The sequence below is a fragment of the Dermacentor albipictus genome, chromosome 7 (genome assembly GCF_038994185.2).
Source record: "Dermacentor albipictus isolate Rhodes 1998 colony chromosome 7, USDA_Dalb.pri_finalv2, whole genome shotgun sequence".
Lineage (NCBI taxonomy): Eukaryota > Metazoa > Arthropoda > Arachnida > Ixodida > Ixodidae > Dermacentor > Dermacentor albipictus.
The window spans coordinates 58,652,447-58,662,342 of record NC_091827.1 but is presented as its reverse complement, the minus strand read 5'-3'; the positions used below and the strand labels follow the sequence as shown (position 1 = coordinate 58,662,342).

The window sequence follows — 9,896 nt, the reverse complement described above, 5'->3', positions numbered from 1 at the left end:
AAAGGGGCACCAGCTTAATTTTGACTACCTGGGGTTTCTCAACTTGAACTGAAATTTGACGTAGTTTAAAGATTCAGCATGGTCACCAAACGGAACACTCAGGAAAAATGGAGGGACAGTTACGTAGGGACTCTCTTGGTTTTCACAGGTACAAGAACCACACGCTGAACCACTGGGTCACTCACAAACTTTATTTACCATTTTTATCGAAAAAGAACTTCTTCCTCGTCTCGTCGTTCAAGCCGGAACCAGCGCAATGACGAAATAAAACGAGACACGAAAACTGACGTCCCAGCTTCTGCATTCTCACATCGCCACGCTTTCTCCCCTCCCATTGCAACTTTGAAAACCTAGTTTTTGTATTTGCTTTATTTAAATCCTCTGCACATAAACTTGGTAACATAGACATGCACAAACGGAGGAACTCTCCATCTGCTACTGGCAAACATAGATAATCCAAGGACGCTGCACCCAATTAGAGTCACAGAAACGCCTTGCACAGTGGACAAAAAAATGTTTTAATGCTTGAAACATGGAAGTGAGCCAGCATTCTACAACACTCATGTCTGCCCCATTAAATTAAAGCATGTCAGGAAAAAAAAATTCCTTAAGCTAGTACCGAAATTCCTGACTGAAGCATGAATATGAAATTTAACAGCTCAACCAGCATCTAGGAGAATTGAGAGCTGTGAACAGCAGGTGAACAAGTCTGCTACGCACTTGCTTTACCAAGACTTCAACATTTTTTTTTTTTTCTTGTTGCCATTGCATAGTAGTGAAGCTGTTCAACAAGCTCTTTGCTGCACTATATAGTCTGGCAAAAAAATTGAGCCAATGGGGCACTGAAAACTTGAAAACAAGTGGCAGCCGTCATGTCTTGCAAGTCCCCTTGTATTGGCTTAATACAGCTCGCTATTTGGAAACTGGAACAAGCAGCACTTTATAGCAGCTGTGATGGTACAACTTGTCATTTTATTCTACCTACACAGACTCATCGCAACCACCTGCTTCTTAGCCAAACACTGTCGCACAACAGCCAATAGACAGAAATGTGAAATGCCATACTGAGTAGCAGCGTCCTTGGGAGGAAAAAAAATCTACACACATACTCAAGTCAGTTGAAACTTGGCAGAGACCTGCCCTTAAGAGCACGCACACGCACACAAGTACATTTCAAGGAAAAAAAAATTTGAAGGCAGACAAATTATAAACGAGAAAGAATAGATAAATTGCATTTTTTTTTCTACTAATAAACATTCGCAGATGACTACATACAGTTCTGTACACGTTACAATGCAGGAAAAAAAAATTACACAGGTCAGTGTGTCCCCCATGTCCACAGTCTTTCGCAGGCATTCCTCTTTCTGACCTCTCTTCGCCACGTCTTTAAGCAGTCCTCCTTAAGAGACACGGCACGGCATTCACACAAAGACACTTGCCCACAGTGTGCAAAGTGGCGCATACATAAAGGAGTCTGGCTTGGACAAGTCATCTGGCTCAACCACTGCCTTGGTTTGCGCTCAGCGTCTCACAGGGGCAGCATTCTGCAGTGCATTTGTTTAATACCATGTTTTAATACAACACCTTTCCATTTCATTTAACACGAATCAAGAAAATCAGTTTTCCCAGGTACTGTATGCAATATTATGTTGAGTCAAGGTGCGCCGCACCAACAATGCAAGACACTGTTCCTCTCAGCACAAGTGCCCAAACCCCAGCGATGGCTCTCTCTAGGCATCAGAAGCCGATGTCGAAGGCCATAGTTTTGCCAACTGTACGGGCCCAGAGCCGGAAACATGTCGTAGACACCATGTTTCGAATACTTATATTACCTATTACTTTTACCGTCTTCCATAGCCATGGATGACAGGCAGATCCGATGACCTACTCTGAACAAAACAAGCAAGCGCTGCGCCTTAACAACTGTGTGCGACAAGATTCACCGCGAAATGCTATCCCTGCGCCAAATTTGAGTGTAAACGAGACAGCCATTGGCCAGAAAGGCCGTTGGTAACCATCTTCTTTATTTATGCAACATTCGGTACACCGGATGGGGGCGATTTGGGAGTGTAGCCCTGCCTTCCTCGTTTAAACTGGCATGCCTGCAGGGCACAGGACCAAAGGATCAATAAGAGTGGAAAGAACAGGTGCAAACTGTTATAAATAAAATCGAAGTTGTAAAAAACAGAAGGATCCTGCATTAATAAATAGCCTGCAAAGAAAATAAAAAGCCAAGTTATGGCAAGACAGCCTTTTCTGGTAGTCCCTCATCAAAATGAGAGAATTTGACAACAAGCAAAAGAAAACTGCTCTTCAAGCTGCCCATATTTCTGTGCAGGTAAGTAGAATTGGTGGCAGGAAACCAAGTTTCGCGACTCCTTCCGGGCATAAAAAAAAAGGAGACGCGTGGAAAGTGCCACAATCTTCAGGTTTCACCCCTTCAGAGCTCAAATACCACTGCCTGGCATATCAAAAAAAAATAACATGTTGGACTGTGACTCGTCTCTCTCCCTGCACAATTTAGTACTCCCAAAAAAACGACAGTGCAGAATTACGAGTCAAAACACACAAAGGTGGTAGGAACAACGTGAAAACCTCTAAGGAAGGTAGGGCAAGCGGGGCTGGGTTGGAGGCGGGAGGAGATTTCATTTTCACGTCTAACAAATCGCACCTCACTTTTTTTTTTCACAGCCGAGCGAAATGCACTGACCCCCGATGACCATAAAAACAATGTACAACTTTGTAGTCCTCCCTCAGCCATCTGAGACAGTAGTCATGTTATTGACAGACGACTGCTACTGGTCTGCTGACAGGATTGACAGTGCCCGTCGGCAAAGAGCTTGTCAACACTATGGCTCACCAACAGAGGAAAAAAAAAGCACTGCAGTGGCCACCACATCTGCTGCAGCAAGCAACTTTCCAATCAGCCACATTTTTTTTTTTCTCTGTACACAGAATACACTTCCACAGCCGAGACGGGACACTAAACAGGTGCTGTGTGTCAAAGGCCATGCTGTTCACATCTCTTCGGTTAGTACAGTTTACAGTGGCGAGCAGAGAACAAAAAAAAAAGGAAAAGCAAAGAGCGGCACGGGTGCTTTTGTCTCGCTTGTTTCTCTTCCTGCGAGTTAAAGTCGGTCTGTTGACTGCCATGCTCATCTTTGGCGATGGCGGCCTCGAAAGCTCTCGCTTTTTTGCCATGCGTCTAACACTAAGAGCCCTACACGAGTCTACCAGGCCTGCAAAACTAACGTCAGGGGAGCCTTCTCTCGCGCCACTGTCAAGAGAAGAAAAAGTTTCCATCCAGACTCAACCGTTTCACACTCGAGGGAAGGGGGCGAGGCTGACGACTTTTTGTCAAAAACTAGCTGCGGCCAACTACCGAGCCTCCTTCCCATTTTTTTCCTGTGGTTCCAAAGGCTAGAAGACTGCGCAAGTCCGTCGAGGAACCACGTAAGGAACTGATGAAAGGACCGACAAACACACACACACACAGGCAGATGATGGCACACATACGTCTGAAGGACAATACGGGGAAGGGGGAGGGACAAAAAGAACTGAGCTCGCAACAGAGTCCACACAAAAAGGGAAGGAGGGGGAAAAAAAAAGTAAGGCGCAGCGCACGGCAGCACATACGCACGCAGGGCAAGATCAGAGATTTCCCGTAGTTACTACACCCGTGTGCACAGCTTCTCATCTTTAGCGCACACAGGGACGACAGAGAGGCCTTCTTGGTTTCAACGCTCCAGCAACACGTGGAACAAAGCTACTGCGGCACTAGCAATCCTTCAGTGGTAATCGTAGCAACAGCGATGCTGCTGCTTCCGGGAAGGTCACACCACAAAGCTCGGCACGACAGACGTTGCGATCTTCCTGCACGAGCACACTTCTCTAGGATTTGTGATCCGCCGCCAAGAGAGGAGGAGGGCGAGTGGAGAAGCAAAAAAAAAAGAGAGTAAGAAGGTTCATGTCTGCAGTGCTTGGGCTAGATGGGGCAGCCGTGGTCAATGCAAACCCCCTGCCGAAAGCCTTCGTAACTCCTCCTTTCTTCAGCCCCTGCTGGTCGCTCCGTTGTTGACTCGGTGATGCATGCCCTCCTTCCCTCTCTCTCTCTCTTATTCCCGCCATCCTCAGATATGTGGCAATGCATGCCACAAGCAGGAGGGAGGTGACGGATGGGGCCGGACTCGATGACGGTGCATAATGACAATAAACGACAAAAAAAAAAACGGTATTAAAGCAAGATCAGGTGAAAACAACATGAGGGGGCAAAAAAAAAAAATACAATACGTGGTGAGAGTTTTAATGTTCCTTTCCCCTCCCGAAACCTCCCCCAAGCAGCGGCGGTGGTGGTTCAATAAGTTAGGTTAGGCGGCTGAAACACACGCGCACGCACACACACAAGGCAACACAGTCTCCCTCTCTCCCGCAACATGAGGAGTGCTTGAAGGTGATCGCCGAGAATGTGTCCGGCTCCCGCTCTTCCTTTGCCCGACACTTGCCGATGACAACGGTGGTGACGCCGGTGTGGTACACGTGGCGGGAGGACCAAGGGGCGGAGAGGCGCGTGTGTGCGAGCGTGCGAGAGGTGGTGCGCGGAGAGAGAAGGATCGGTCTCCTTGTATCTTCCCTTCTCGTACCTCTTCGTACGACACACCTCGGCTGCTGCTGCCGGTTTCCTTTTCAGACGAAGACCTTGGCGAGGGCGTCCGCTCCGGCGCTGGCAATGTACGGCTTCGACGGGTGGAAGGCCACGTCGAAGATGGACTCGTCGAACTTCTTGCGATGCGAGGTAATCTCCTGCACGCACGTCTTGTTGTCCAGGTTCCACAGCCGGATCGAGCAGTCGTGGCCTGCGCACGTCAAAGAGGAAGAGAATGAAAGGGGGTCTCAGGGGTGGTTACTCGACAAGTGCCGCTATGAAGTCTGGGCGATAGGGTGCAGCGGCTCTACATACACACTGCCAAGTTTTCAAATGTCAGACGTGTACAAGTCGTCTTAAGCACTTGAGTTTCACTTGCAATGACTGTGGTAGCTGGCACAGTACAGTGGCACATATTGAAATAAAAACGCGAGAAAAAAAATACTCTCTGGGAAAACATACAATTTGAAGTCACTAAAAAATTTGGCAGACTCAACTGTAGTTAGCATCTCATAACCCAAAGTGTTGCAAGACACTGACACGCCCCGAGCTAATGGGGCCCCAAGTGGCCAGAGACCACCTGTTGTTCTTTTTGCAGCTTCGGCAAGCTTAGTATGCATTTCTTGAATTCAGCAGCTTCTTCGAGCGGGGCATTTTGGCGGAAAGTTTTAACGTGCTGACACAGCGCGAACTGTTGCGGCACGAGACGTTGACATGTGTCAAGCTGAGGGGGGGGGGGGGGGGGGTGTCTTAAGGTGGTAGTGTCTTAAGGTGGCAACGGGAAACCGAAACGCAATCAAGCCAGAATACAATGCCTACGATGCCACCAGAGTGAAACATGATGCTCACTTCGTGCCACCTGCAGCAAGGAACAGCAGCACTTTTGGGTTATTGAATATTAAAAGTATGCAGTACGCTCTTCCATCGGTGCTACGCCCCACGCGCTGTGAAATAGATAGGTGAAGCTGCAATTGCCACAAACTCCGAAATTCATGGGTTGGCGGCAACAGCTGGGAATGCGGCGTGCGATGACCCAGGAGGAGGTTTGCTGGTTCCGGAACAGGGAACTTTATGCGCACCATCGTTTTCGCATACGACAGGCAGGAGGTAGTGCGGGCGAGCATTGCGGGGAAGCTGCTGTGGTGAGCAACTAGTGTTCTCAATTGCATGCACCTTGTGCGTTTACTAGCTTACACAGGATCTATTGGCCGAAAACACATACAATCACAGTTTGGCACATACCAAATGTTGGTACCGAGAGATTGTGTTTTCCGGGCTGGGAACGTATGAACCGGCAAAAAAGAAGTGTAACTGAAGTGTGTCATTTTTTGCGTTCTCGATCGTGAATGCTAGTGCCACGAAATCATATGTAATGGGATCGTGTTAACAAGGTTCTACGGTATTACATGCAGTAACAGTTCACCCACGCTAGCTGCCAACACACTGCAAAGCAGCATTTTTTTTTTTTTTATTGCTATGCCCTGTGTACCTGTCTCGTTTGGACTGAACTCTTTATTCAAAGGGCATCTAGCACTAATATACTAGATCGATCACTTTCACAGATATCCCTGTCTCTGAACACCGATTGGCTAAGCCAGTGCATAATGACCGTCACTCCAGTGAGGCATCGCACCAGGCACCACTCGAGCAAAAGCGCCAATCTTCCCAAGCACGATCGACCAAGAGAGCGCCCTGAGAAACGAGAATGTACAGCACATCCTCCACAGAGTATGCAAATAAATTGGCTCAATGCTCTGAAATGACACGACTCCACATGCCACATGACGTGACACACCTTTGCGCCCGGTAATGCATGACCATGCACCCACACCCTTTACGCCGAAGCCCAGAGCAGAAGGCTAAAAACAAAGCAAAGAGCTTTCAAGACAACTGACAATACTGTAAGGAACATGACTTGTAAGTTAACCCCTTGCTTACATTGGATGAGCTGGGTTTGTCCACACATTTCTTACAAAAATGAGCAATCAGCTTGTTAGTGCTGCTTTCCATTTTCTAGCAATGCCACAGATGGGCCTAGTTTTGTTTCAGTCCTTAGCCACGCTGTTGGTAGATGGCAGCACAGATTTCATGGGACAGTGCAAACCAGCGAATTTATTCTTTCTGTGGAGGTAAAACGCGTTGGAAACTAGGGTCATTCAAAATAATTTGGCCATTTTTGGTCACAATTCAGTATACAGGGTGCCTACCAAGTTCACATTTCCAGATTCCCTGAACTTTCTAGGTTTACCCGGAGTGCCTGTGCAAAATTCCTTGAGTGACACAGAACTTTGTTTTATGTCAAGACAGGCTGACACCATGTCACCCAATGCTGTCACTCTCTAGTAAGCATGTTAATTTTTTTTTTTAAATGACTTAATCCAGTTTGAATAGTAAGGAGTAGCATTTATTTGATTCAAAAAGAAATCAGAAGGGAGGGATTAGTAAAATGCACAATGAATGAAATATTTTTAAAAAGATCATAAAACTCATTGCAAATTGAATCGAACATTCTCAAATACAAATAATAAGGAGATACATAAAGAAACAAATATTTTCGAATATTTCCTTCATTCACGAATTATGATCAACAGTCGATACATGTGTGAAACATAGATACTGCTTGAGACTCCACCGAAAGCAAATCAAGGTGGTAGAAAGACTGAGCATTTTATGATGAGTCATTATAATTACAGGGTAACTAAATATTTGAATATTGTAATGTCAGTCATGCAATGCTTCGTAATAAAAAGGATTAAATCCCGCACTCGAATTACATGCACAAGTTATTCGTTGGTCTTAAGCATTTAAAGAAAGAAAAATATATTTTGAGGTTGCTACTTAAATGCCCCCCCCCCCCCCCCCCCCGTCAAACATCACGTTAAATACTGTAGCGTCTTCTCCAAAGTGGTACTCTGTAACGATACATATCACTCAGAAGTAAAATGGAAGTAATTTAGGTTATCAAGAATGCTCAATTTACCATAAGCTTAATGTTTGTGCTCTATTTCTTGCTACCGCTGCACAGAAATGGCAAAAATGGGTCACGTCCACAAATATGGATGCCGTGACTGAAGGGGATATGAGCTATTTCTATCAACTGATAGCAAGCTCACTGGTATGAGGCCTGAACTTTGCCACAAGTGAGATTTTCCCTCAACAGGTGGCATGCCAATCTCAACTGTCCCGACATACTCTCAGCCCGTGCACAACACCTCAGTGTTGCGTTTCAGTGCTTTAAAGAGTTTAATTTGGTTTGCATGAGAGACACCTGCATAGCGGCGTTAGCCAACACTGTTTTTTGAGCGCCGTGTGTTCACCCCACGGACCATTTGAAGCATCTTCTTGGTCATTGGTCAGTTGTGCACTCAACGTCAGATTTTTCGGACTCCCTATGGGCCGCGAAAACATCCGAAAAATCAGGCAGTTCGAGAAAAATGAATGCATGCTTTTATTGATCTTAAAGGCTCAAATCGCCACAGGCACATTCGAAAAAGCCTGCCAGTACACTTATTAGGCATATCGGTGCTCGTGCTGCGATAGGTGATGGCAGGTGGATGCATGTATACATTAATGGAATACGTACTGTGTCCCATGACAATCGCCCCTTCCCACACTTGTTATGCTTCACCACACTACTTTTACGTATGCTTCACCGCGTAGCAATGCTGTACTAAGGCCAAGCTGGCTTTCGGGAACCGGCATATGCAACGCGCCGTGCTTTCCGAACTTCAAAACGATTGGCGAGGATTACAAAGGCGGGGGAGTCGGCGCCATTGCCGACAGCGGCCAATTCTTTAAATAGAAAACACGGCACAGAACAACGAGAAGCTTAATAGCGAACGTCGAAGCAGCTAAGCCTAGCATTTGCCGCGGTGGTGGCTATGGCTGTTAGCGGATCTGGGTGCAAGAGCGCCAGCTCGAGGCGGCGAGGTAATCGAAATGGCGGTGCTAGTGGCTTTGATTAATTTGATTAATTAGTGATTTGATTTGATGCTGTTCCGGACCTGCGGTCACTGCTTAAAAGTTCCGAAAATTGGGACGGCGAAGCCAAAATTTCAGATCTTCTTTTACATAAAGTACATGGTGGTGGCACGAAGCCGCCCGAATTATTGGGCGCCCGGAAAGTAGGTCGTTGACCGTACACAGGCAACTCCTCCAGCCGACGACGCGGCATCAAAGTTATTCGTAAAGCATTCTCTGTTACTTCATTGCCTTTCAAAAAAATTACTAATTTTCCCTGATAGAAGCACAAATTCATCGAGTTTTCCCTGAGTATTTCCAGAGTATTGTAAATCCCTGAGAATTCCCAGTTGGGTAGACACCCTGAGTATAGTAACGTGGCATGGAAGGGGGTTAAGAGGATAAAATGAAATAATGTACCTAGTACACATACAATGTTGTCAAAACAGCATGACCAACCAGCAGCTTGCACAGTGCTTGTTTCTAAACATTGTCTTCTTCGTGCGAGGCAATGCTGCATAATCACTACAATCACGCACCAACGCCTCGTAACCGCTTCTTCAGGTAAACCTCCACACATGACAATTTCAAGGCAGTACTTCGCTTCATTGGAAAGAAAATGCCTCCATCCCCCCACACTATTCTTGCAGACATATTGAGGCCGCGTGCAGCTGTGAACAGTTTTGTGTCCCAACCTCAGGCAAGCACAAAGGGTGGCCCTCAGATCTCATAATCTTCGCGCACAGCAGCACATTCCTTTTCCCGCCAGGACTGAGAGTGGATGCCAAGCAGCCGAGTGATAGCAGCTCACAGCCAATCTTTTATTCCACCCCGTTTTTGAACTAGCAATACCCAATTTTCGATGAGAATTTTATGGGCTACGAAATAAGAAAGAAAAAAACGAAAAATAAAGTAAACTTAGGGGACTTGTAGGGAACCAAATAATAAGGCTGCTTGACTCCAAGCCCACAAGTCAAAGCTCGAAGGACCCTGCTAGCGAAGGCAGATTGTAATCACTGGGCAACCGCATTGTGGCCTGGTTAGGGCAAGGATCTTTGAAGGCAACTATTTATGTACAGTGGGCGCGCTATTTATGTCAACTAAATTTCGACATGCTGCCTAACGTAACATAAGAGAGATATTTCCACTGTGAAGGCTTGAATGAATCACAACCGAGCTAAAGACAACAATACATTGCTTCAACAACAACAACAAAAAAGTAAAAGGAGGTATCAAATTACTTTAAGCCTTCATGCAGTCACAAAAAAATGCAGCCATAAAATACTTCAGTATC

The 9,896-nt window shown here is 46.2% G+C and overlaps 1 protein-coding gene across 5 annotated transcripts in view; it reads right to left on the bottom strand.

The window, feature by feature from the left end:
- Nucleotides 1-170: 170 nt before the first annotated feature.
- Nucleotides 171-9,896, bottom strand: part of Cka (Connector of kinase to AP-1) — a 111,475-nt gene continuing 101,749 nt past the window's right edge. For all 5 annotated transcript variants that reach the window (XM_065445182.2, XM_065445185.2, XM_065445184.2 and 2 more), the window contains one exon: nt 171-4,853. In XM_065445182.2, coding sequence (XP_065301254.2) covers nt 4,684-4,853 — 170 coding nt within the window. In that variant the 3' untranslated portion in view covers nt 171-4,683. The remainder of the gene's footprint in view (nt 4,854-9,896) is intronic.